Source organism: Musca domestica, unplaced genomic scaffold, assembly GCF_030504385.1.
Source record: "Musca domestica strain aabys unplaced genomic scaffold, Musca_domestica.polishedcontigs.V.1.1 45, whole genome shotgun sequence".
Lineage (NCBI taxonomy): Eukaryota > Metazoa > Arthropoda > Insecta > Diptera > Muscidae > Musca > Musca domestica.
In genome coordinates, this window is record NW_026712335.1 from 6,139,193 (window position 1) to 6,166,759 (window position 27,567).

At 35.8% G+C, this 27,567-nt stretch overlaps 3 protein-coding genes and 1 long non-coding RNA gene across 4 annotated transcripts in view; 3 read left to right on the forward strand and 1 right to left on the reverse strand.

Annotated features, from left to right (window-relative positions):
* Positions 1-50: 50 nt before the first annotated feature.
* LOC101896977 (large ribosomal subunit protein mL46) lies at positions 51-992 on the reverse strand. The gene has a single exon (XM_005178373.4). It carries the CDS (start codon positions 898-900, stop codon positions 94-96), a length of 807 nt encoding a protein of 268 aa, XP_005178430.2. The 5' UTR covers positions 901-992; the 3' UTR covers positions 51-93.
* A 2,126-nt stretch (positions 993-3,118) lies between these two features.
* LOC101897333 (small integral membrane protein 13) lies at positions 3,119-5,224 on the forward strand. Its single transcript, XM_005178375.4, has 2 exons — positions 3,119-3,426; positions 4,997-5,224. The coding sequence occupies exons 1-2, from the start codon at positions 3,348-3,350 to the stop codon at positions 5,158-5,160; spliced, it is 243 nt and encodes an 80-aa protein (XP_005178432.2). The 5' UTR covers positions 3,119-3,347; the 3' UTR covers positions 5,161-5,224.
* Positions 5,225-5,235: 11 nt separating this feature from the next.
* On the forward strand, positions 5,236-6,060 carry LOC101897153 (N-alpha-acetyltransferase daf-31). The gene has a single exon (XM_005178374.4). It carries the CDS (start codon positions 5,236-5,238, stop codon positions 5,827-5,829), a length of 594 nt encoding a protein of 197 aa, XP_005178431.1. The 3' UTR covers positions 5,830-6,060.
* A 1,885-nt stretch (positions 6,061-7,945) lies between these two features.
* Positions 7,946-27,567, forward strand: part of LOC131804524 (uncharacterized) — a 334,193-nt gene continuing 314,571 nt past the window's right edge. Inside the window, exons 1-2 of the long non-coding RNA XR_009343156.1 lie at positions 7,946-8,125; positions 8,242-8,330. This is a non-coding gene — a long non-coding RNA (uncharacterized LOC131804524). The remainder of the gene's footprint in view (positions 8,126-8,241; positions 8,331-27,567) is intronic.

A 27,567-nucleotide genomic window follows, 5' to 3' on the forward strand; every position in this document is an offset into this window, starting at 1 on the left:
AAATAAACCAAACATCCTTCCATGCTAAAAAATAAAACAAAATGTACAAGTATAATGATTAGTTTAACTTTATTTCTCCACAACAAACATTAACTAAACTAAAAATTTTTGAACACTTTCAACGTATCGCTCGTTACTTAGTTTACTACCCAAAGCATCCTTTTGCATCCAGGCAAAATTCTTGCTAATATTTTTGTCGACATTGCCATTTTTAAGTGAAGCTCTGAAAAAGAATACTTTAGCACCAACCGACTGATCTCTCACTGCTGCGGGATACTTATATTTATAAAAACCACAAGGGGCATTGCCGTAAAACAACAAATCCAATTGTTCGCCACACTTTTCGCGTACAATGCGTTCGGCCGCTTGGCGCATTGTTTCACCCTCCAGACGGGGTCCTTGGGGCAAGAGGAAATGCTTTTTGGAACCAACAGCTTGCTCCACCAAAAGATATAATTTGTCGTCCAAACAACGATTTGTAGACAAAACATTGTTAGTTTTGTCATCAGCCGTTGTACGTGGAGCCTTTTCGAATTTATTCAATTCTTCGGTGTAAGCATCTTTTAGATCCTGTGCAGTTTGTTTGGAGGCAGCTTCATCGAGATCTATTTGGCCTTTCTTAAGTAGTTCAGCCTGTTTTAAATCTCGTTCGTGTTGGATTTCGCTGTCGGATTTAAGCGACTTCTCGAATTCCACACGCCACAAATATTCTTGGAAGTCTTTTTCTAAGGCGTTCAGTTCCTTGGATACAATAGGCAGTCGTTCAACCAACACACCGGCATACAAATCCCATTTTTCCTGTTTCCCTGCAGCACCAGGAGCCGAGGCAAATGGACGACACAATGAAACAGCATTCAAACGAACTTGATTACCAAGAATAAAACTCGCCTTCCGCAACATTGTGATTAAATTATTTTATATAAATTTCTTAATATTAAATAACAATAAACAACAGTGGTGGGGAAATTAATCAGAACAGCTGAACATAACCTACAATTGTCATTTTTCCACAGTTGTATAAAAAGTAGTAGGCATTAGCAAAAATATTATTTTATGTATTAAAAATTAATTAAATAATCCTAAAAACTATATTTATATGTACATTCTCCATTTTGCTATTACTTTTGAAACTAATTTATTTTAAATTTTGAATATTTCTTAATATAAATAAGGTTGAGTTATCATTCCGCAGTAGTTGCCGTTAACAGAAATAGTAGTAGAACATGTTGTCATTTCACAGTAATCAGCTGTTCTTGTCTGCCCCAGTCGTATATACAATTTTCGCGTGGTGTTTTATTTGTAATATTCTAGCAGCAATAAGAAATTTATAACTATTTGTGGAAAGCTGAAGGATTAATAAAAATTTGCAACAAACATCTATACATAAGGTATTTAAATTTGAATTAATATATGTTATTTATCAAAACCTTGCTTCCTTCTTCTTTCGTGAAAATTCTAACCTCTGTATACAACAAAAGTTGAAGAATATGAACAATTTGTTGGTGAGAAAAAATAAAAGGATTCCTTGATGTGAATCTTCCAGCGGATTTCGAAGTTAGCTAATGTGATGACTTGCAGCTCCAATGTGTTTTTCTGTAGAATGATACTTATCATCCCTTACCATTCAATGAAAGCACGATTGTCACAGTCGGCGTTAAGGTTTCAGGGCACCAATTGCTATGCATCTACCTCGTCCAGGGACATGCCATAATATGAACAGTGTTTATTTCAAAAACTTATATGTACATTCTGGCACTTGCTGTATATATTTTTTTAAACTTTTCTGCAACACATATCCAGCAAAGTGTATGCTCAGTAATTCCGAGGTACAAATTTTTGGTACCAGGTCAAATGGACGTGGTAGGTTAAAAAGAAGTCATGTTTGTACCTCAATCCCTATCGAAGTGCAGGAAAAATAAAACACATACAGTAATGGCTAAGGTTTAAGAGGTCTTTAAATATAAATTCATGTCAACTTATTAATCAGAAAATAGGTGATATGGATTAAAATCCTATTTGACTGAAATATGAAGCTCGGAATTCCGAATCATATTGAAAGAGAGAAAGAAATAATTCATTCCGTACAAGATTCAATTTATTTTCCTGGGGCTGGAGTTAAAGGACAATTGTCAAACTTATGTTGACAAATTGCATGATTTTTTGTATTCACATACAGTTCAGATTCATAAGCATACTGGATTTCGGATTAAAAGTCCTTCATTAAAATTTTTGGGACTTTCATTTTAAATCCAGACATTTATGTTACATGTTTCGATTTTTTCAAAGCGTATCTGTTTCCTGCATGTGGAAGATATTTTTATAAAAATTGCAAATTTGTTAAAATATTGCCAAACTAATTGTTATTTAACATGTCCGAGTAGAAAACCTCCTTATAAACCACCGAATGTGCCTTTCGGATTGTGTGTATTTCAAATTGGACCAAACTGCCCTGCTCTATTATGATTACAATTTTACTTTCATTATTAACTGAACCTTCAATATTCTCCTAGATTTTTGGGTCGCAAATTAACCATTTATTAATTTATTTGTCCAGTAGAATTTTCGCAAATTTTTACTGAAAGTCTCCGGCTTATTTTTTTGTATGTCATTTGTATGTCTGACAAGATGTTCCTGCGACAGACATAAACTTTGCTTATCATGCATACAAAATCCGTGGGACATCATTAATAAATCACGATTAAGCTATTAAATTTAGACAATATGATTTGTTATATTAAAAAAGGTTTAAACCCATTTTTTATTTTTTTATTTAAGTTAATTGATTGAAAAGCTCAGGTGTCCAAAAACCATTACAATATTTAACGATTATAAAATGTACAGTTTTATCAGTGGAGAACAAAGGCATTTTATAATAAGACAAGGAAGTCCCTGTTTTCTGAAAGAGTCACCAATTTTCATTTGTGCCTTGGAATTTTCTCCACACAAAAGTTAAAAAAAAATCTTGTTAGCTTTTACATCACTCCACTGCATTAATGTCTTTCATTGTTATGTGAATCATTCCAGTTGAATGTCAAGTGTAGCTCAGAGCAAGAAGAAGAATTAGAATTTCTTTCAGCAAACATATGTTTTTGATGTATAGTTTGTTGTTGTTATTCAACTTTATTTATGTAGTTAGTAATTGTTTCGTGTTAAATCAGCGCGTTCTCTGTGTTTTCTTATTATTTCTAAACAATTTGGTGTTTTTTATGTTTAAACAAGCAAAATTATTTGTAGTTAATAAAGAAAATATGCTAGTGTTTTGTGTAACAACATTATCATAAACAAGTGTAAAATAGAAAACAAAGAGTTCATTAAGAAAATCTAGATTGTAGAAGTAGAGAAGAAAAATGTCTTTGGCCTCAACACTGGCACTAATTTTTACTGTCTTAGCTTCTGTAACAATAGTTGCTGCTATCATATTATTGGGTAAGACAATGATCATTAAATAATTACATGCTTTGCCATAGGTGATGTAAAAAATTGTGACGTCACTAATTGTGTGTACGCACAAGTTCCACAGATATCAATCGATGAGCGATAGTATTTAGACTGATTGTTCTGTATTTCCGCTTTGTCATGACAAAAATGTTAGTATTTGAAACTTTGACCTTAAACATGTGTATTTTGGTGAACACGTATCTGAAATAAACTTTCACTGATTATTGGAAAACAGAATCGGAAACACAATGTGCATATGCATGCAGAACTAAAAAAATTATATAGTAATTTTTCCTTATCAAACCGCGAAATAATTAATTTAGTTCTCTAGAAATAATCAAGTCTCAGAATAAAACTTCAAGTTTGAAGATGCTTAATTAAGTTAGTTTTTATAAATATCAATTTAATTACCAGAACCGTCCCATGAGTTATAAAATCTTCATATTAATAGGAAATAGGTTGTTGTATTTCATAGATGGGCATTCATGCACTGTCGCCTTTGTGTTACCTGTTCTATGCATATAAATTTCAAAAATTTATTTTGTAAATGATTAAAACTAAAAAATTCAACACATATTATTATTCTAAAATTCTATTAAGAATTTCTCTTTCATTATTTTGCCCATTAATGCTGTAGATTCTATTTAGAACTCATAAAAATGTTTTAATAAGCAGAAAGTTTTATATAATTCTATATAAAATAATAATAACAATTTAAAAAATACAGGGTGAGATAAAACAACCTCAACAGACAAGTTAAACGCCATACATTTTACATTTTTTTTTAAATTTTATTGAAAGAAAGCAAAAATGTCGGAAATAGCATCAAATTTTAGAATAGGTTTAGATTTGTTCGAATTGGACACCTTTGGCACGAATTATGGCCTTTAAACGGCTAATAAAACCGGCTTTGGTATTTTTGATTACCAACCTCGCTTTCCAAAATACTTCAGACACAATAGTCCAACAGATTGGTATCCGGAGATTTGGGTGGCCATTGTGCGCTGGAAATGAAGTGAGGAACCATTCTTGGGTGGCGCGTGCTGAGTGCTATGGTGTTGAGTCCTGTTGGAATGTCCAAGGTCTGCCGCCAAAATGTTTGCGTGCCCAAGGCTTTAATACACCCTCCAGAATATTTTCGTGATAATATTCGGCATTTATTCTGATGCCACGATCGATTAATACGAGCGGAGAGCAGCCATCGGCAGTTATGGCGGCCCACACCATCACCATGGCCGGCGCTTGAGTTCTGGTGGCCAACCGAAGGTGCACATTTTCAGATGACCTCTTTGGCAAGTAAACACTATCATTTTTTTTACAAACTGCTGGCCAACGAAGGTTTTCTCATCGGAGAAAACCAAATTCGACCGTTCACTACTTTCGGCCAAGCGAAGCAACTCTTTAGCTCTTGCGATATGTTCAGCTCACGAGCCATTTTTCGGCCACTGCGACGCGGGTTTCAATCAAGTCGCTTCATCTCACCTTGTATATATTTAATTTTTTATTTACATTTAGATAGATCTCACAAATTATTTTTTTATTTATTTTTTAATTCCAGGCTGGTTCCTAATTTGGAAAGCATTCTTGTCTAAATTCAGATTAGTACGAGAACTTTTGGGACAGACAAATCCAGACGGCTCACCGGCAACACCAGAAAAAACATCTAACTCAATAAGCGGTACACAATCACATGCAAAAATTAGAAAAATAAGAAAAGACTAAACGGCCACTTAATTTTCTACACTAAATATATAAAACGTATTGAGCACTAATAACCACAACAACAACACTATCATCATGAATATTCGTTGTGCTAAACCAGAAGACTTAATGGCAATGCAACATTGCAATTTGTTATGTTTGCCTGAAAATTATCAAATGAAATACTATTTCTATCACGGTCTTACCTGGCCTCAGCTCAGCTATGTAGCCGAAGACGACAAGGGCAATATTGTGGGTTATGTATTGGCAAAAATGGAAGAACCCGAATCCGGAGAGGATAGCAAACGTGGTCACATAACATCGCTAGCTGTGAAACGCTCATATCGTCGTTTAGGTTTGGCCCAAAAACTTATGAATCAAGCCTCAAAAGCAATGGTGGAATGTTTTGAGGCCCAATATGTTTCTCTGCATGTGCGTAAGAGTAATCGTGCCGCCTTAAATCTCTATACCAATACATTGAAATTTAAAATTATCGAAATCGAGCCCAAATACTATGCCGATGGTGAAGATGCCTATGCCATGAGAAGAGATTTGGGTGAATTCACCTCAACAAAGGCTGATAATCTAGAAAATCAAGAAAACAATCAAGATAACAATAAAATCCATTACCGCGAATCTGGTACAGCAAATCATCATGACCACAGTAACCATGATGGCCATTGTTGTTAGGAGATAAGTGAGAGAGTAAATGCTTCTAAGAAATTAAATCGTGAACCCTTTTTTTAGAATACGACAAAATATATTGTATTTTTTTGCAAATACCAACAACAATATCTGTGCGTTTTAAATCATTATTTTTTTATTGAAATTATCAAACTATTCTCTACCGTCATTGTGTAAATAACAAAATACGAAAAAAATGCATAATTCTTTAATAAAGAAAAGAGAAGTAATATGTAATGCTGTTTATGTGGTTTTTTATTTATTAATTTAGATAAGTTCGTGGCACAGTAAACCATGGGCATTTTGGGATTTTGACAACGGAAGCATAAACAAATATAACCTCATGTAGTATAACTAGTTAGAAGAAAAAAAGGTCTAGAAAAACCCTTATTTTCTAAGACCTTGGCATCGACATAATTGGTATAATAATAAAGGATTTGGTGTAATTGGTATAATAATAAAGGTATAATAAAAAGGATCCAAGATGTCTTTTGCGCCAGTGAGGTACCCAAACCACTATAATTTGCCTTCTTCTTGATATTAAACGATAATAGAATCATATTTTATGTTATTCCATAACTTTCGTATCCATCCGAAGTAGGTGTGTGTTCGCATGTCTGATTACTTTTCTTGCAAAAAATATTCAGCAACTTCTTCCTCAAAGAGTACGGTGGTTTTTTCCTTCTCTATAAGAAAACTCTAGCAAGTAAACAGGCGTCATCCCTGCCAAAATCTGAGGACAATGAGTGCGCTGTCTGGTAGTAGTTTTTCGTAAGATAACTGTAAGAAGTAAATATACAGTACTCCAGCCGAAAATAAAACTATATTCCCGCCATAAAAAGAATGGAATAATATTTTGTACTTTGGATACCCTCCACCATTTGGATCGAATTTGAAAATTTTCAAAAAGTAATATCCGTTAAAAATTCTGTTTACATCTTAAAAATACCGAATATAGCCGTAATATTGGGGTCCATACGACGTGCCACATGGGCATTGTATGTCATAAGCCATTACCATATTAAAATTCGAAACTTGAAATAAACGGCGAATAATGAAGCTAAAATCATCAAAATACCATATATAGGGAGGTAGGGCCTATACGAAGACCTAGACCTGTATAGACAATTTTTTGTCACAGACTGTAGTATCCATTACGAACTTCAAATACCAAATTTGAAACAATTCTGGTGAATAATGTTGCTAAAATTATCAAAATTCGAAATATAGGGAGGTACCGTTATATGGGGGCTATACGAAGACGTGAACCTGCACAGACAATTTTCTGTCTTAGGCTGTAGTATCCATTTCGAACTTCAAATACCAAATTTGAAACAATTCCGGTGCATAATGTCGCTAAAATCATACAAATACTGAATATTGGGAGGTACTGTTATATGGGGGCTATATGAAAACGTGGACCTACATGGACCATTTACGAACTTACGGTTTATTTTAAATAGAAATGTTTTAAAACAGCTTGCACAAAATAATATCAACGGATAATCGAGAGATGATTGATTGTGCTGGAAGAAGAAGACAAGCAGTGTTTGCAAGAAAATTAATTTTGATTACAAGTTTTTTTTTTGGTGACCAGACAGACCTATTATTAACGTCCTGTCTTATAATCCAAATTTAAGGGCTAAGTACATAAGAAGTAGAATGGCTAAGCATATTTTGTAGCATATCACAAAGGGATTACAGAGCTGCCCTAAAATCCTGCCGTCGTTTTCCATTATAATTTGACATTAATATGCCTAGCCATGACTTCATGCTTTTTATGTACTTGCACCCTTAGTCCTAGGAGAGTTTACTGGCGACAAGTTTTGTCGTTCTCTTTTCAACTTGGCTCTCCCATTTATACAAGGCAATTGTTTTCAGCAAATCTCTTTTTTATAATGGCTTTTATGTTCTTTTTAATTATATATTTTTATAAAAATGAAAACACAAAAAGAATTCTAGAAAATCGCCAATACAAATTCGTCTAGTCTAAATCAGGTCATAAATGGAGCTCATTGTCAGTCTTTTATAAAAGTGTCGCCGTTACGCATTTCATACGACTCTAAAGTTTGTTCAAGCAAAACCCTGCAATCTGGCAACGCAGAACAGGCTAACGGTTAAAAATAGTAGGCGAAAACAAAGAAATGATGCGAAATTTTGTTGAAATATTGTAAATTTAATCAATTTTGTGTGTTTTGAGAAAGTTATGTCGTGATTTGTGAAATAATATTGAAAGCGTCAGTGTTACGGTGACTATTCGGTCGATAAAATTTGGAAATTTGCAAATAAGGGGGAGAAATAGGTTTGTGAAATTCGTTTTTGTTGTGTTTTAAATGTTTTCCAGCGCTTCAACTTCATAAAAATGATGAGTTGTGTTCTTCACATTTACATAAATGATAATATACGTGGTTGTTACAGCTTCCGGTCAACAAGTTGGGTGTTTTAGATTCCATGATGTATCCAAAGCCAACACAAGACAACCTGTCTGTCAAATGCAAGAAATAGTGGTAAGTACATTGCCATTTATTGATATTAGGATAATAATTTAATTATAATTCTATTTATATGAATGCTAGCGTTAGTAACATAAGATATGTAAAAGCTGCCTTCGTCGGAAGCCTCATAAAATATATGTTCGCAATCAGAATAAAATTCTAAGTTGATCTAATAATACCTATTTTATGGAAATAAAGATCCAGACCATATTTTATGACGAAGCGCTTTGCAATTTGGTATAATAGTTTGCATAGTGTCTGGGATGATTTAGCCTAAATTTAATGATTTCTCCCGTTCCATTTTTCATGAAATAGTTTCGGCTTAACTCTAGTTTAGTAAAAACTCTTCAATTTTTTCGAAAATTTTTTTCAGTGGTAGGTATTTTAACCATGATCCCGGGAAACTATTTTTTTCTTGGGGGACGGACCCGGGACCCCAGATTTTTGACCCGAAAGTCCGGGTTCGAGACCCCTACTAGACCCGGATCCACTTAACCGATATAGACAATATGGGTATCGTTGGAAAGCTTATGAAAATACCTATCCAACAAGTGGTCACATGATGGGGTAAGATCTTACGGTTCGGAAGTTATAGTCAAATTATCGATTTTTTGGACCCGGATTTTTTATAAAACCCCCAAAAAGTTAAAAAATGGTCCATTATGGGGGACAACAAAATTGATGCCAAATTATAGCTGACACTTCTACCTTTCCAAAAAGGTTCAATTTGTGCTAATACCTTTACTGAGTCCAGAGATATGGGTCTTTCCATCCGCATAACCCGATTCTAACCAGTTCATTAAAACTATGTTTTCAATAAAAAAGGTATATTTTGCGTAAGAATGAAATTCAGAAATCTTTGATTCGCGTTAGCCGGTGTAGGACATACCCAGAGGAGAAAATCTCAAGCCCCGGCCGAAGGCCGGCTACTTACAAAAGGTATCCAATTTAGAAAACTTTGGTTCGCGTTAGCCGGTGTGGGACATACACAGAGGAGAAAATCTCAAGCCCCGGCCGAAGGCCGGCTATTTCCAAAAAGTGTCAAATTTAGAAAACATTGGTTCGCGTTAGCCGGTGTGGGACATACCCAGAGGAGAAAATCTCAAGCTCCGGCCGAAGGCCGGCTATATACAAAAAGTGTCAAATTTAGAAAACTTTGGTTCGCGTTAGCCGGCTTAGGACATACCCAGAGGAGAAAATCTCAAGCCCCGGCCGAAGGCCGGCTACTTACAAAAGGTATCCAATTTAGAAAACTTTGGTTCGCGTTAGCCGGTGTAGGACATACCCAGAGGAGAAAATCTCAAGCCCCGGCCGAAGGCCGCCTATTTACAAAGAGTGCCGAAATTATGAACCTTTTGTTCGCGTTAGCCGGGGTCGGACATACCCATAGGTGAAAACCTCAAGCCCCGGCCGAAGGCCGGCTATTTACAAAAAGTGCCAAATTTAGAAAACTTTTGTTATTCCGACGACTGCTACGCGAAATAAACACTTTTTTTATTAAAAACATAATTTTAATGAACTGGTTAGAATCGGGTTATGCGGATGGAAAGACCCATATCTCTGGAACCGAAAAAGGTATTAGCACAAATTGTAGCATTTTGGAAAGGTAAGAGTGTCAGCTATAATTTGGAAACAATTTTGTTGACCCCTATAATGGGCCCTTTTTTGACTTTTTGGGGGTTTCATAAAAAATCCGGGTCCAAAAAATCGATGATTTGACTATAACTTCCGAACCATGACAACTTACCCCTTCATCTGACCACTTGTTGGATAGGTATTTCCATAAGCTTTCAATCGATACCCATATTGTCTATATCGGGTAAGTGGATCCGGGTCCAGGTCTTGATCCCGGACTTTTGGGTCAAAAATCTGGGGTCCCGGGTCCGTCCCCAAAAAAAAAATAGTTTCCCGGGATCAGGGTAAAAATACCTACCTCTGGAAAAAATTTCGAAAAAATCTAAGAGTTTTTACTAAACTAGAGTTGTTCCATAGTTTCAAATTTGGTATTTATTAATGGTAATGGATTTTGAATCTTGTGGCTGATAGGTTTACATTTTCGTATAACCCCCCTATTCGTTATTTCGACGATTAAGGCTAATTTGTCATGGAATTTCTTTGAATTTGATATTTACCGATTGCAATAGATACCATCTACTTTAGCAGACAACTGCCTACATAGGTCTTCGTTTTCCTATAGCCCCCATATAAACGTACCTCCTTATATGCGGTATTTTGATCATTTTCACTACATTTCGCAAGAAAATAACTCTTACTGTATAGAAACGTTAGCGTCCACTAAACTGTATTTTGAAGACATTAACTGCAGTTTCCAACCGATTTCACTTGCATTTCCATTGCAAAATGCAATTCATTGGAATATTGAATTTTATTCATAAAAGTCCTTTGTCTCATAGTGGAGAGTAATAAAAGATCGTCATTTTAAATGCTTTTTACTTTTTCATTTTAGATTGAAGAATAGTAAACTGACCAATTGTGGTCTCCAATTTGCAAAAGATCTTGTGAAGGTCTTCTATTTTTAAAAGACCGAGCATTCGACCATATACAAGTTACACTGGAAAACGCTGACCTCTTTGGCAAGTAAACACGATCATTTTGTGGGTTTACAAACTGCTGCACAACGAACGTTTTCTCACCGGAGAAACCCAAATTCGACAGTTCACCACTTTCGGCCAAGCGAAGCAACTTTTTAACCTTTTGAGTCTATTTTTTTCTGTTGCGGTGTAAGTTCTTGCACTTTTTCGACTTTCAATGGCTCATTTTTCAATATTTCCCTAATGGAATATTTCGATATGTTCAGCTCACGAGTCATTTTTCGGCAGGATTCGATCAACTCGCTTCTTAACTTTTCGAAACATATCTGCTGATGTTTCTGTTTTCTTCCGTCCACTTCCTTGACGTCGGGCTACGATTCCAGTATCACGGTAACGAGCGATGGTACGAGACACAAACTACTTATTCACAGTTAAATGCTCTAACGATAGCACCTTGTGATTTTCCAGCCAAATATAACTATCACTATCACGCTTGAATTCCATCACGAATAACTTGTTTTCTGGAAAATTCTCACCTAAATGCTTTTGTACGATTGTAAACAATATAATAAGCTGCCACTAGAATTATTGTAAAATCTGGCGGTACGAAGTTGGTTGCAGTTTTTTCATCTCACCCTGTATAAAAAATGGTGTTATGAAGACTTTATATTATATTAACAAAATATTCATTTCAATATTGGCTGCCGCCAAAAAGAAATATACTAAGAATTTTAGCTTTATATAGGAATTTTGATGTTGACCCATTCATATGAGGCAAGACTATCCAAACAATGGTTTGAACAGCAGACGTAATGGGCACCTGATATCGAATTTTATTTGAAACCATTCTTATCTTGCCGCAAGTAATGATTTCCACAAAATAATCATCAACTATTTTGTATCTGTATGCGTCGATAATATACCTGCCTCCCAACACTTTATTCATAATTATTTCGCAAAAGGGAAATTAATTAAAAATTAAAATAAATTGACCATAACTAATTTCGGTTAATTGAAGGTAAGAGCCTCAAGGCAATGACACAACACAATTATATTGTATTTAGAAACATTTTGAAAAAGAAAAAGAGGAAAGAAATTCTGCCGAAAGGCATGTCTCTCTAAAATTGATTAACACCGTACCTTTAAAGAGGGTCAGATGGGAAAATGTTTTAGGTTGCTGTTGTGTTTTTTACTTGTTTCTTTTTCTTCATATTTCCGTCGATAAAACAAAGTAAAAAGTAGTAACATTTACGAATTTTTAATTAGCCTGATTAACAAATTTCCAAATTTTCTTTGGTTGCTTTGCTTTACATCCACTACATGCGCAACCTAACTGGGTTGATAACAGCTAAGATGAGAAAGAAAAAGCAGAAAGCTTCTTTGTTTCTTCTCTCTTGTCCTTTCGGAGATTTTTTTGTTGCCGAAACAAAGCTGTTGATAAGGCTAATTTTGTTTAATGAAAATCCAACTTTGATCCCTTTTTCCTGGAATTCAATTTGCGTTGGGAAGAAACTGTTTAATTTGAATGGGCCCGTAAACATAAGTTTGGTATAATTACTATGCTTCGGTGTCTATGTGTGTCTGTGTAAGCGCTTGTTTGCTGGAATTGGGCCCAATGAAGGTTTGCTAAAAGTATTGTTTCTTTATATAATGATCCCGGGGATAAGTAAATGTTTATATTGATAAGGGCACAACGAACCTAATATTGTAATTATAATTAATAGATACGTCATGTCTTGTTAAGAGAACATCCAACTCGAAAAAAAAGAATGTCGAAAGGATAAAAGTGTGTAAGGCTTTGAAAAATATTTAAACAAATGGAGAAAAAGGTATCTCCAAAAACAATAAAATACAAATGAAAAGATACATGATTATTGTATTCGAAAAAAGAAACAAGTAAAAACAGATACCAGAACAAATATCTTAAATTTGAAGAGCCTTCAGAAAAACTAAATCTATTCGAATCTTCCTTTTAATTAAAATACAAAATTTATTCCCATTAACTATAGAAATTTGAATGGAGTATCAAAACAGCGTTTTGATTAGATGGAGTAAAATTCGAAGTCTGAACTAAGTTGAGCCTTTTTTTAGCGAGGACGTGTTCAATCTATTCAAAAATACAAATACGGCGGTGTATGGGGCTCAAGTGGAAACGTGGATATATATAGTGAATAGAATAGAGATTTGGGTCGATATAGCAAATACAAGACCTACATCCATATTATTCGGCAGGAAGAGTTAGTATCCTGTGATGAACACAATGGACCAAAAGGTCTCCGAGTGGAGTACTTTCCTTCTCTAACCTCATCTAGTATCCTGCGTGAACTTTAAATTAACCCAAGACCTTCGAAGTAATTTAAATGGAAATGGACCTGTTACTATGGGGTTACACTAAATAGTGGACATATCTTGCTAATCTACTAAATAATCTACTAAATCTCGAAATTCATATGAATTGATTTTAAACTGTGATTGAAATCCTCACAAATTCCGAAAAATATTTTATTAAATCCACGATAACAGTTACCTACGCGATTATGGAAGCAGAAAAAATATTAAAAAATATATTTTTAAAAATCGCCGATTATGGTGACCGACAAACTGTTGTTTAGAAATCCACGAATATTGTGTCCCAATTTGTATACCCTTTACTCTACTATGGAAGGTATAGGGAACGATACCTCACGATACACTGTATTTGGACGACTTAACTTACTTTTCCCTATAGAATTGAACAGAACTTTGTGTCCGTAACCGATTCTTGTTCAGGTGGCAGAGCATTGTCTATATGGGTCCAGGTGTTCCTATGTACCCCATATATCTCCATATACCTCTAGATATTCTTTTTATTTTATCCCCATTTTCTATAGAAATTCTAAAGGGCATATTAAATTCGTCATTCCGTTTGTAACTCATTGAAATAATAATTTTCGACATAACAAAGTACAGGGTGAGTTAAAAAAGATGCAAAAAAGTCAAACGCCATAAATTTTACATTTTTTTAATTTTTTGAATGAAAGCAAAAAATGTCGGAAATAGCATCAAAATTTAGAATAAGCTTAGATTTATTCAAATTGGTCACCTTTGGCACGAATTATGGCCTTCAAACGGCCAATGAAACAGTCACACGCTGCCCGAATGTTTGCTCTGTGATATTTTGGATCATTGCCGGCGAAGCGCTTGCTTGAGGTTATCGAGACTTTGGTATTTTTTAGTGCCAACCTTACTTTCCAAAATAGTCCAACGGATTGGTATCCGAAGATTTTGGTGGCCATTGTGCGCTGGAAATGAAGTGAGAAACCTCATTTTGTAACCATTCTTGGGTGGCGCGAGCTGAGTTTGCAAAATGTTTGCCTGCTAAAGATTTAATCGATCGGCATTTATTCTGATGCCACGGTCGATTAATACGAGCGGAAAGCGACCATCGGCTGTTATGGCAGCCCACACCATCACCATGGCCAGCGCTTGAGTTCTGGTGGCCAACCGAAGGTGCACATTTTCAGTTGACCTCTTTGGCAAGTTAACACGATCAGTTTGTTTGTTTCCAAACTGCTGGACAACGAATGTTTTCTCATCAGAGAAAACCAAATCCGGCAGTTCACCACTTTCAGCCAAGCGAGGCAACTCTTTAGCTCTTTTGAGTCTATTTTTTTTTTTTGAGGTATAAGTTCTTGCACTGTTTGGAATTTCAATGGCTTTATCCCGAGGTCATTTTTCAATATTTGCCGAATAGAATATTGCGATATGTTCAGCTCACGAGCCATTTTTCGGCCACTGCGGCGCGGGTTTCGATCAAGTCGCTTCTTTACTATTTGAAGGAGTTGTTTCAAATTTCGTATTTAGAGTTCGTAACCGAAATTGTTTGAAATTTCGTATTTGAAGTTCTTAATAGATACTACAGTCTGTGACAGAAACTTGCAGATCCAGGTCTTCGTATAACCCCCTATATAATGGCTATATTCGGTATTTTTTAGATTTAACAGCATTTTAACAGATTTTATTTATTTTTTTTCGAAAATTTTCAAATTCGTTTCAAATTGTGGAAGGTATTTAAAGTTCGGATCGGCAGGAAATTTCCCATACAGTTTTTCATTATGGTGCAGCCCCAACAGCTCCATTACTTTATGGTATTTTGAAAACTTACTCCAATCTCCAACCAATTTCACTGGCAAACATTAAACTTGATCGAATATTAAACCCTAATTTTTAGTTTTTAAAGGATTTATACCAGCCGAAGTTAACGCTTTCTTACATTTTTAATTTTTTTTAATCCACATTATTGGATTAATTTTTAGTTTTTAAAGGATTTATACCAGCCGAAGTTAACGCTTTCTTACATTTTTAATTTTTTTAATCCACATTATTGGTTGCCAATTTCCAATATATTTTAATTTTTTGGTGTCCAACTTTTTTTTTTTAATTTTTTGGTGTCCAATTTTTTTTTAAATGCACAAATTCGGTACCGAATAAAAATTCGGGGAAAAAATCCTTAAAAAATATCCTTAAAAAATATCCCTTTTTTTCTATAAAAAAAACAACGGCTTAAGGTCCACAATACTTTCTTCCCTCTCCACTGGCCACCTTTGCATCCTCACCAAAAACTAAATGGCTTTATTACCAAAGTATTTCAAATGCTAAATTATATTTTGTCACGACTGATTATGGAAAACTTTTGCTTACAAATATCGCTGACGCAGTTTCCTGGGCCAGTTTCCTGCATAAATTGTCTTGCAAGAGGTAAACAAAGGCTTGTAAAAAAAATGGAAATGTCGAAGCATAAACACGCTTCAAATGTACTTCGTCGCTTCCTTCCTCCGCTTGAAATGCGAAAGGTATTATGAATGTTTGTAGATTTGTTTCTTTTTGATACTATGAGTTTGTTGTTGTTTTGCTTGCTTTAATTTTTTGCATGAAGTCCGCGCGTCTCTCCCTATTACTAGAAGGTGGTATGAGCCGCCAAAGGAAACTTTTACTGTGCGAACTTTTAATGCTTTATTAAGCTGTCTAAGTAGGGTCGTTACAAGCTCAAGTAGTTACAATTCGTTTAACTTATATCCGTTTGCTGCGGAGTCGACAAACGGACAATGATTAACGGAAAGGAGGTTTGCTTCATTTAAAGGTGCTCTGCTTTTCTGGAATACAGTATCAACTTTTTCTGTTTGATGGAGCTGTTTCTCTGAGGCAATAGACATGATTTATGCTGTTAAAGCCTGAAGGGTAAGCATTGGGACTGTATTTTGATGTGTGAAGCTTAATTTGAATATCTAAAAGGGGTACTGAAATATTTGGAGGGCAATGGTAATATAATCGAAAAAAAGTTTTTACCAGGACACTGAGCAATATAAAGGTAATATTTTTTCGAAATTTATATCAAAGTTCTAACATCAATGTTCAATATTCAGGTAGTTATACAGGGTGAGAAAAAACGGCAACAAAGTCAAACGCCATAATTTTTAATTTTTTTTTTAAATTTTATTGAATGAAAGCAAAAAGTGTCGGAAATAGCCTCAAATTTTAGAGTAAGTATACATTTGTTTGAATTGGTCACCTTTGGCACGAATTATGGCCTTCAAACGGCCAATGAAATCGCCACACGCCGCCCGAATGTTGCTCTGCGGTATTTTGGCCCATTCCCGGTGTAGCGCTTGCTAGAGGTGATCGACACTTTGGTTTTTTTGCCAACCTTGTTTTCCAAAATGCTCCAGACACAAAATGCTTCAATGGATTGGTATCCGATGGCCATTGTGCGCTGGAAATGAAGAGAGGAACCTCATTTTGTAACCATTCTTGGGTGGCGCGTGCTGAGTCCTGTTGGAATGTCCAAGGTCTGTGGCCAAAATATTTGCGTGCCCACGGCTTTAATACACCCTCCACAATATTTTTGCGATAATATTCGGCATTTAGTCTGATGCCACGGTCGATTAATACGAGCGGAGAGCGACCATCGGCTGTTATGGCGGGCCACACCATCACCATGGCCGGCGCTTGAGTTCTGGTGGCCAACCGAAGTTGCACATTTTCAGCTGACCTCTTTGGCAAGAAAACACGATCATTATGTTTGTTTACAAACTGCTGGGCAAGGAATGTTTCCTCTTCGGGGAAAACCAAATTCGGCAGTTCACCACTTTCGGCCAAGCGAAGCCACACTTTAGCTACTTTGAGCCTATTTTCTTTCTGTAGCGGTGTAAGTTCTTGCACTTTTTGGAATTCCAATGGCTTTAGCCCGAGCTCATTTTTCAATATTTGCCGAATGGAATATTGCGATATGTTCAGCTCACGAGCCATTTTTCGGCCACTGCGACGCGGGTTTCGATCAAGTCGCTTCTTTACTTTTCAAACCATTTCTGCTGATGTTGCTGTTTTCTTTCGTCCACTTTCTTGACGTCGGGCTACGCTACCAGTATCACGTTAACGAGCAATGGTAGGAGACACAAAAGATTTATTCACATTTAAATGCTGGAGTGTTCTAACCACTTGTGGTTCTCCAGCCAAATATAAAGAAATCACACTGTCACACTTGAATTCCATCACGAATAACTTTTATTCTGGAAAATTCTCTCCAAAATGCTTTTGTACGCTTGTAAACAATATAATGAGCTGTCACTGGAATAATTTTAACAGCTGTCGTACGAGTGACCTAGAAATGACAGCAGTCTGAATTTGGTTGCAGTTTTTTTTTATCTCACCTTGTATATACCATAAATTGTCAAGAGTTTTTCAGAAGGTCTAGGAAGGTTTATAAAAATATAGGGGGAGGGGTAAGAACGTGTGCTGCAAGTTGTGTAGAAATTATTACATTATCATATCTCGGGCCTAATACGAGTAAGGATGGCTGTACTATAACGAACTTATTCAATCTTCAACTAAAATTGATAGAGATTTGACTCCGAAATCGATATCTCAATGAATATAAATTTTAGTCTGATAAGCTTGTACATCGAGAAGCACTCCGTTGTACCTTCCTCTTCCTATCAGACAGATATTTCCTAACACGCCTGAACAGAAAGTATAATTTTATACTGACCCAAAAAAAGAACCTTTGTACAGCCCACTACAGTTCTCCGAATTACATCATGCAAGCCCTGAATATTCAAGTTCCGCCGATTAGCAACTTGCGGACATTGTTTCTACTTTTCGGTTTATCACAATTCAACTATCAACTATCGAATATGACTCTAAGGGCTTGGTGTAGGGATTAAATGCCTTTCGACCTGCACATTTGGGTGCATTTTCATCTCGGCATTCCACGTGGTAAAGAGGGGGGTCGTTGATTCAGTGGTGGATATTTTCATACTCCTCGTATGGAAATGGTTTTCAAGCCCAGCTGTACTGATTCAATATCCACTATTAGCTTGAATTTTCCTAAAATAGTTTAACCTCCATGTCCCAGAAATATTTATAACTTTTTACCATGTTATTTATTAGCCTCATTATAATGAACTTTTAGTGCCACATTCAAATTTGTGAAAGCCTGCAAGTGTTGATGAAATAACTTTACCCATCCCAAAAAGTAAATCCCATACTTCATTGAACTATAAGAAAACAACATCCCCTCCTACCTAACTTGTAAAACGAGACCATAATGCCATCGCCCTCCCTCATTGTTCCTTTGAAATGCGCGTATCATTTGTAAATGATTTCCTTTTGTTACGGAAAATTATCGAAAAGAGTGGGGCGGCTTAATATCTCAAAAAACTTCGTTGCGTTAATATTTTTAATGAATTCATGAATTTTTGTTGTCTGTGTTTTTTTTTTATTATTTTCCTCCAAATAAAAGATAAAATCTCCCATGTTTGATTTATAAGCCAACATCAATGGTTACGTCGCCGGCAACATCATCACCATTGCCATTGCCACTGCCATCATCATCATTTTTATTCTTTGCCATAAATTTTATGGTTTCATAAAGCCTATCGGGTAAACAAAGGCGGGTGCAGGACTGAGACACACCATATCACATTGTTGATGAGCAACATATTAAACCATAAGGAAGCCAATCATCAAATTTCTAACAACAACAACAACGGGAACAACAATAGAAAACGCAAAACTACGGATATTCGCGTTTGAGAAGGCCCCGCCAATGCCCTAATCCTGGGAAGCAATACAAAAAAGAATCATTAAATTTAATCCTATTTTTGTCCGCAACGTAAAAGCGAAAGTGTTTAGGAGTTATGGTTAACTTGATGAGAATATGGCTTATTTTATCAGCGGGTCACAATTTATGGGAGCTGGGAAATAGACAAATAATTTGCATAAGCGAAGCGATTTGTGAACGCGAATATCCACAGAGAGGAATTTTTTTTTGTGTATTTTTACCTCAATGTTTAAAGGGGAAAATTAATATCAAAAAACACACTTGAGGAAAAATTTTAAAATAAAAAAATTTAAATGTTATTCATGATAGAATTCAAGCATGATAGTGTGATTTCTTTATATTTGGCTGGAAAACCACAAGTGGCTATCGTTAGGGACGTCCAGCACTTAAATGTGAATAAATCATTTGTGTCTCGTACCATCGCTCGTTACAGTGATACTGGTAGCGTAGCCCGACGTTAAGGAAGTGGGCGGAAGAAAATAGCAAAATAAGCAGAAATGGTTCGAAAAGTAATTAAGCGACTTGATCGAAACCCGCGTCGCAGTGGCCGAAAATTGGCTCGTGAGCTGAACATATGCATTATTCCATCCGGCAAATATTGAAAAATGAGCTCGGGGTAAAGTGCAAAAAATGCAAGAACTTACAACGCAACAGAGAGAAAATAGACTCAAAAGAGCTAAAGAGTTACTTCGCTTGACCGAAAGTGGTGAACTGCCGAATTTTGTAGTCTCCGATGATTAAACATTCGTTGTCCAACAGTTTTTAAACAACAAAATGATCGTGTTTACTTGCCAAAGAGGTCAGCTGAAAATGTGCACCTTCGATTGGCCACCATAACTCAAGCACCTGCCATGGTGATGGTGTGGGTCGCCATAACAGCCGATCGCATTAATCGACAGTGGCATCAGAATAAATGCCGAATATTATCGCGAAAATATTCTGGAGGGTGTATTAAAGCTTTGGCCACGAAAACATTTTGGCCGAAGACCATGGACATTCCAAGAGGACTCAGCGTCATTGCACCTAGCACGCGCCACCCAAGAATGGTTACAAATCGAGGTTCCTCGCTTCACTTCCAGCTCACAATGGCCACCAAAATCTCCGGATGCCAATCCGTTGGACAATTGTGTCTGGAGTAGCAAGGTTGGCACTAAAAAATACCGAAATGAGGATCACCTCAAGCAAGCGCTTCGACGGGAATGGGCCAAAATACCGCAGAGCAACATTCGGACAGCGTGTGACGGTTTTATTGGCCATAATTCGTGCCAAAGGTGACCAATTCGAACAAATCTAAACTCATTCTAAAATTAAAAAAAAAAAAAATAAAAATTTGATGCTATTTCCGATATTTTTTGGTTTTATTCAATAAAATTAAACAGAAAATGTCAAAATTATGGCGGTTGACTTTGTTGCAGCTTTTTTTATCTTACCCTGTATATGTGCGAACCCGCCCCACAAGGGTTTATAATTTTCAATACTTTTATCTGTCATAATTCGAGAAACAGGGCAGCGATTTTTTACAACCTGCTATATCTACACATTTCTCTCATCCAGAATCCTGAATATGGATTTTATGATTTCGCATACAATTGGATATAAATGTTCGATTTTCTTGTAATTTTGTTCATACCAACATTTATATCTGAATTAGGTGAAGTATGAAAATGGAATACTTCGGTCCACAATATCGGGTACATCATTCAATTTTCTCTTTAAACTGCAGTTGAAATAAAGTCGTAGAATTCCATTTTCTTCAGCACTTTTTTGCAGTGTGCAATGCTGTTAACGTTTATTTGAAAATTTTAAATAAAAAAATTAAATTTAAAAAAAAAACTGCAGTTGAAATAAAGTCGTAGAATTCCATTTTCTTCAGCACTTTTTTGCAGTGTGCAATGCTGTTAACGTTTATTTGAAAATTTTAAATAAAAAAATTAAATTTAAAAAAAATTATTTTTATTTTTCTCTCAATACCAAAATGTCAATCCAAATACATATTCTGAAAAAAAGTATTAAATGTTCTTTTATTTTAAAATTGGTATGGTACTGATTACACAATCCTTTCACTGGCTCCGCTGACAAGTTGAATAACCAGTCACAGAGCGTTAATTCTTAATAACAGAGAGTCCTTCGGGCGATGCTTGTGGCAGGTTTTGTAGCCAGTTCAATTGTCTTCTTATTGTAATATTTATGTATGTACTTAATGGATGATATGAACGCGCACGTACACATTTACAAACACATACGAATTTAAGTATCTTAATGTATTTGTGTTTGCCATACTCAACATAAATATTCAAATAATAAGTATGTTTGTCAACACCATCATCTGTACACAAATACATACATCTATACATATGTACATTGAATTTCTGCAAGTCCTTGTTTTAAAACTTGGCGAAAACGTTCCTTTGTATCGGAATTATGAAACATTTTCATGTTGTATTGTCGTCGCTCGTTTACTTTTATCATGACATGCATTCATTAATTGTCTGTTTAATTAATTGGTTAATGAAAAACAGAAATTTATTTTATACGTACGCACTTGCATACGAAAGGAGAGCGCACATACGAACGCACGCACTCTGAGGCAAATCCTTTTTAAATGTATTATTTTCGCTGCATTATTTTTACTCTGAAAATAAAAAAAATGAAAGAGGGGAAAGCACAGGATATTTGAAAAACGAAGTGTGTAGCAAAAGTTTTGAAATAGCTGTGCCATGTGAGACGGGTACAGAAATAATAATATTACTTTATGAAATTATATTAATTTAATATACAGAAATGTTTGCCGTATACAGGATGAGATGAAAAAACTGCAACCAACTTCAGACTGCTGTCATTCCTAAGCCACTCGTCCGACAGCTGTTAAAATTATTCCAGTGACAACTCATAATAAATTTTACAAGCGTACAAAAGCATTTTGGTGAGAATTTTCCTGAAAAAAAGGTAATCGTGATGGAATTCAAGCGTGATAGTGTGATTTCTTTGTATTTGGCTGGAAAACCACAAATGGCTATCGTTAGAGCACTGCAGCCTTTAAATGTGAATAAATCGTTTGCGTCTCGTACCATCGCTCATTACCGTGATACTGGTAGCGTAGCATAGTCCAGCGTCAAGGAAGTTGACGGAAGAAAACAGCAACATCAGCAGAAATGGTAAAGAAGCGACTTGATCGAAACATGCGTCTCAGTGGCCGAAAAATGGCTAGTGAGCTGAACATATCGCAATATTCCATTCGGCAAATTTTAAAAAATGAGCTGGGAGTAAAGCCTTTGAAATTCCAAAAAATGCAATAACTTACACCGCAACAGAAAGAAAATAGACTCAAAAAAGAGCTACTTAGCTTGGCCAAAAGTAGTGAACTGCCGATTTTGGAATTTGTTTTTCTCCGATGAGAAAACATTCGTTGTCCAGCAGTTTGTAAACAACCAAAATGATCGTGTTTACTTGCCAAAGAGGTCAGCTGAAATGGGTACCTTAGGTTGGCCAACAGAACTCAAGCGCTGGCCATGGTGATGGTCGCCATAACAGCCGATGGTCGCTCTTTGGTCGTATTAATCGACCGTGGCATCAAAATAAATGCCGAATATTATCGCAAAAATATTCTGGAGGGTGTATTAAGGCCATGGGCACGCAAATATTTTGGCCGCAGACCTTGGACATTCCAACAGGAGGTTCCTGGTTTCATTTCCAGCGCACAATGGCCACCAAAATCTTCGGATAAAAATCCGTTGGACTATTGTTTCTGGAGTATTTTGGAAAGCAAGGTTGGCACTAAAAAATACCAAAGTGTCGACGACCTCAAGCAAGCGCTTCACCGGGAATGGGCCAAGATACCGCAACTTTCGGACAGCGTGTGACGGTTTCATAGGCCGTTTGAAGGCAATAATTCGTGCTAAGGGTGACCAATTCTGACAAATCTAAACTTATTCTAAAATATGATGCTATTTCCGACATTTTTTGCTTTCATTCAATAAAATTTAAAAAAAATATGTAAAAATTATGGCATTTGATTTTGTTGCATTTTGTTGTCTCACCCTGTATATAGTTTCCAACTGATGAAGTTGATGAAATTTGCTCTTGATTTTCATCCTAGCAAAAACTTAAAAATTGTATAAGATGAATTACCAATAGTGTGTGTAAATTTGTCAAATTTTTTTAGAAAACCTATTATTTGGTAGTGGAACCTAAACCCCTCGCATCCATTTTATATGAAACTCACATACATTCGTACATAATTGACCTATGGGAATTAATTTTGTGTTAAATGTAAAATGGCGAACAAATTGGAAACATTATTATTTTGTTGTTGTTTTTTTTTGTGTGTTTCATTTGTTTGTAACAAGGCTCCACGAGTAATACCGATGCGTGTTCGTCCATACGCATTTATCACTGTCCTGTGTACATTTATCCTTGCGGAAGAGTGACAAAGACCACTTAAATGTTTCCATCTGTATGCATAATTAAAATGGCTAATATTTATCTGTGATTTATATTGACACTGAATGAGAGACATTTTATGTGAAAATTAATTGGCAAAAAACAACGCAATAACATATGAGTAAATGGGGTGTGTGGGAAAGGGGAGGTTGTTTATTTTTTCGTGAAACTACCGATCGTTACACAATGTTTTTACGTTTCTTGACATTCCATTTGTGAGTCTTCGAAATAATCACAAGATAGTCAGTTAGTAAAATTAAATAAAATAGCAGTCTCTGAGTTATAGCACTCTCTGATTTTATTTGTAACATGGAGAAGGAAGCGAGATAGACCCATAGATACTTTTGAGGATCTTCATAGATGTATTTTAGTGAACAAAATGCAGGTCGCATTTAATATCCGATTGAGATGAAATTTTCCAAACAATATTTGTTTGGCGCAAGCATTAACCCTATTGAAATTGGTGAGAATCGGTTCAAATTTAAATATAGCTCCGATATATATCTTCAACCGATTTCGGGTTAATTGTGCACCAAATGGCCAATACCAGCCCGAATGACCTGCATTTTGGCACATCCGACCGATTTCAGTCTTCAAGGAAGTACATCAAATTTGGGGAAAATCGGTTCAAATATACAGACTGAGATAAAAAACTGCAACAAAGTCAAACGCCATAATTTTTACATTTTTTTTTTAAATTTTTATTGAATGAAAGCAAAAAATGTCGGAAATAATATAAAATATTAGAATGAGTTTAGATTTGTTCGAATTAGTCATCTTTGGCAGGAATTGTGGCCTTCAAAGGGCCAATGAAAACTTCACATGCTGCCTGAATGTTGCTCTGCGGTATTTTAGCCCATTCCCGGCGAAGCGCTTGCTTGAGGTGATCGACATTTTGGTATTTTTGTAGTGCCAGCCTTGCTTTCCAAAATACTCCAGAAACAATAGTCCAACGGATTTGTATCCGGAGATTTTGGTGGCCATTGTGCGCTGGAAATTATGTTAGGAACCTCATTTGTGCTTAGTGCGATGGTGCTGAGTCCTGTTGGAATGTCCAAGGTCTGCCGCCAAAATGTTTGCGTGCCCAAGTCTTTAACACCATTTCCAGAATATTTTCACTATAATATTCGGCATTTATTCTGAATTAATACGAGCGGAGAGCGACCATCGGTTGGCAAACCGAAGGTGCACATTTTCAGCTGACCTCATTGGCAAGCAAACACGATCATTTTGTTTGTTTACAAACTACTAGACAAGGAATGTTTTCTCATCGGAGCAAACCAAATTCGGCAGTTAACCACTTTCGGCCAAGCAAAGCTCTTTTGGGTCTATTTTCTTTCTGTTGCGGTGTAGGTTCTTGCACTTTTTGAAATTTCAATGGCTTTACCCCGAGCTCATTTTTCAATATCTACCGAATGGAATATTGCGATTTCTTACATCCGAGCCCACAAAAGCCCAAATTATTCCAAAACGAAAGCAAATCCGATAATCGAGTGCTGTAGAAATCCAAATATTTCAGAACCGAATGCCAACAAACTGACTACCTCCGAGCCGGTGGCAATGCGAATATATGTGATCTTGTAACTGTTGAGCGATTTAAGAAACCTAATCAGCACAACATATCTGCCAAACATGGTACTAGAACTATACTAGCAAACCTGTCATTCTTCGTTTTTTTTATACCCTACACCACAAGGGGGTCAGGGTATTATGTCTTTGTGCATTTTTGTGTAACGGGCAGTATGAAACGAGATAAAACCATGGTTAATTTTCATGATCTGCATAGAATCACATTCTGAATCGATTTATGCATGTTCGTCCGTCCGTCTGATGGAATTTTGCACAAGTCATTTGTTTGGCCTAAGTACGAACCCTATTGAAATTGGAGATAATCGATTAAAATTTAGATAAAGCTCCCATATATATATTCGTCCGATTTGCTTTTCATTGAACAACAAACGTATAATATAAGCCCAAATTGGAATTATCCAAATTGAGCCTGGAGATAAGTATGCCAAATTTGATCGAAATCGGTTCAGATATAGCTATAGCTTCCATATATATTGTCCATCCGCAGCCGATATATGCACTCCGTAACATCGATATCCGGGGAAATATATCAAACACAGCTCAAAACAAGTAAGCAAAGGCTACAGTCGAGCGGGGCCGACCGTTGAATACCCTACAACACTATAATAAACGATACAGTTTATATAGGCGAGATACTCGAAAGATATTGTGACAAATAATAAAAGAAAACCATCAGGTTCCGTTCTCTAATTTTCGAATAATAGCAACTTAAACTAATTTGCTCATTTCCAATTTATTGGTAGATGTTGCACGTAAATGGGCTTCCTAGATCTGGAACCAATATTTCCCAAAGACCTATAATCTCTCAGAAGTGGCAAAAGATTAACATTTATTATTGGTTTTTGACTGAAACGCATCTATATGAGATACAGACATTTGACTATATTCTTCAACGAAATCAGCGTTAACGAAATAGTCAGAAGTGTGTCTTTCCTGTATTTGTGAATTCTCCAAAAAGTCACTGGAATGGACATTTTCGTATTTTGTCTACAAAAGTTGGCAAAATATTTCACACATTGAATGTTTTTGGATGGCCATCCAAAACTGCTTGGCTTTTGTAATTTCCGGTAACCCCCATTCAAATGTGCGTGAGGATCGGGCGATAATTACGACCTCCTGACAATTTTGCAGTTTTTTGGTCCATTTCAACCCCTAAATATATGGCGATCATCTCCAAAATGAGTAGGCTTCTATTCTGACCCTCATCTTATCCCCATGCAAAATTTCGTAAGGATCGAGTTAAAATGCGATCTGTATATGATATCCTGATATCCTAACTACTTAGTTTTGTTAGCTGTAGAAATATTACCAAATGTTTAATTCAAAATGAAAATATGCCAAAAATATGACAAAATTGAACAAATATGAGAAAATTTTATTTTTTAAATTTATTTATGCGATTTTTTGGACGTTTTTTCATTCCTGCCAAGAGGCCATTCTGAATTAATGAGAACTGTCGAAATCAGTTCAGCCGTTCTCGACATATAAGAGATCTTTCAAGCATAACTTCTTTGATAGACATATATATCGCACATATTTTGCTATATATCCGTTTTGTTGGATGTTAACATCAATGTAAAGATCGGAAGTAACCTTGTCATGGCTTTGTGATTTCGCCGGAATTTAAAATATTCGCGGTTTAATGAAAAATTTTGAATTTTTTCAATACAAAAGATATGGTCTATTTTACCCGCTAAATATTATCCGATGACCACCCAAATTGGTAGGCTTCTTCCCCGCCCTAAACTCTCGCTACATGCGAAATTCCGTCGATTGCTCTATAATTGCGACCTGTATAGCTACTGCAAAATCCGATATTTTTTCAATATTTGGTCCATTTCAACCACTAAACATTTGGCGAACATCTCCAAAAGAAATAGGCTTCTATTCTGACCCTAACCCCACCTTAGTGCAAAATTTCGTAAGGATCGGGCCATAATTGCGACCTGTAGCGTGATTACAAATTAACATGGACAGACGGACGGATATACATAGCTAGATCGACTTAGCTCGGCGAGCTAGGAAGATCCATATATACTTTCCTATATGGGAAACCAATATTTCGAGGTGTTACATAAATTCTGGCCCAATCAAACTTATAATACCCCCAACACATAGTGTTGTAGGGTATAAATACCTTGCCAAATTTTATCAAAATCGGTTCAGACTTGGATATAGCTCCCAAATATATCTCTATCTGATTTAAAGATAATTGTGCACCAAATGGTTAATAAAAGTCCGAATTGAAAAGGGCACAAATGCCTTCGCAATCGACTTAGGGGAGGATATTCCACCCATATATTAATTCCTTTGGACTTCAAATTGTAACTATAATCATAGTTGGTATGATTTAATTCTCAGAAATTCCTCATAACAAGTTTTTTTTTGTTATTTGATGCTCTACTAGACCCGCCGACTTTTGGACTTTCCTTACTGATTTCTCACTGAATTTGGCACATTTATAATAGGACATCTTACCCTACTTTTAAACCTTTATTTTTGATTATTTCATTTCAATTATTATTTCATTATCCATCAGAATGACAGGTATTTTACTGAACCTGTCAAT

What these genes read in the sequence shown, in the direction of transcription:
- LOC101896977 (XM_005178373.4), bottom strand. Translation starts at nt 900, where the DNA reads ATGTTGCGGAAGGCGAGTTTTATTCTTGGTAATCAAGTTCGTTTGAAT.
- LOC101897333 (XM_005178375.4), top strand. Translation starts at nt 3,348, where the DNA reads ATGTCTTTGGCCTCAACACTGGCACTAATTTTTACTGTCTTAGCTTCT. An exon ending in TGCTGCTATCATATTATTGG is followed by an intron (nt 3,427 to 4,996) that starts GTAAGACAATGA and finishes TTTTAATTCCAG; the next exon opens with GCTGGTTCCTAATTTGGAAA.
- LOC101897153 (XM_005178374.4), top strand. Translation starts at nt 5,236, where the DNA reads ATGAATATTCGTTGTGCTAAACCAGAAGACTTAATGGCAATGCAACAT.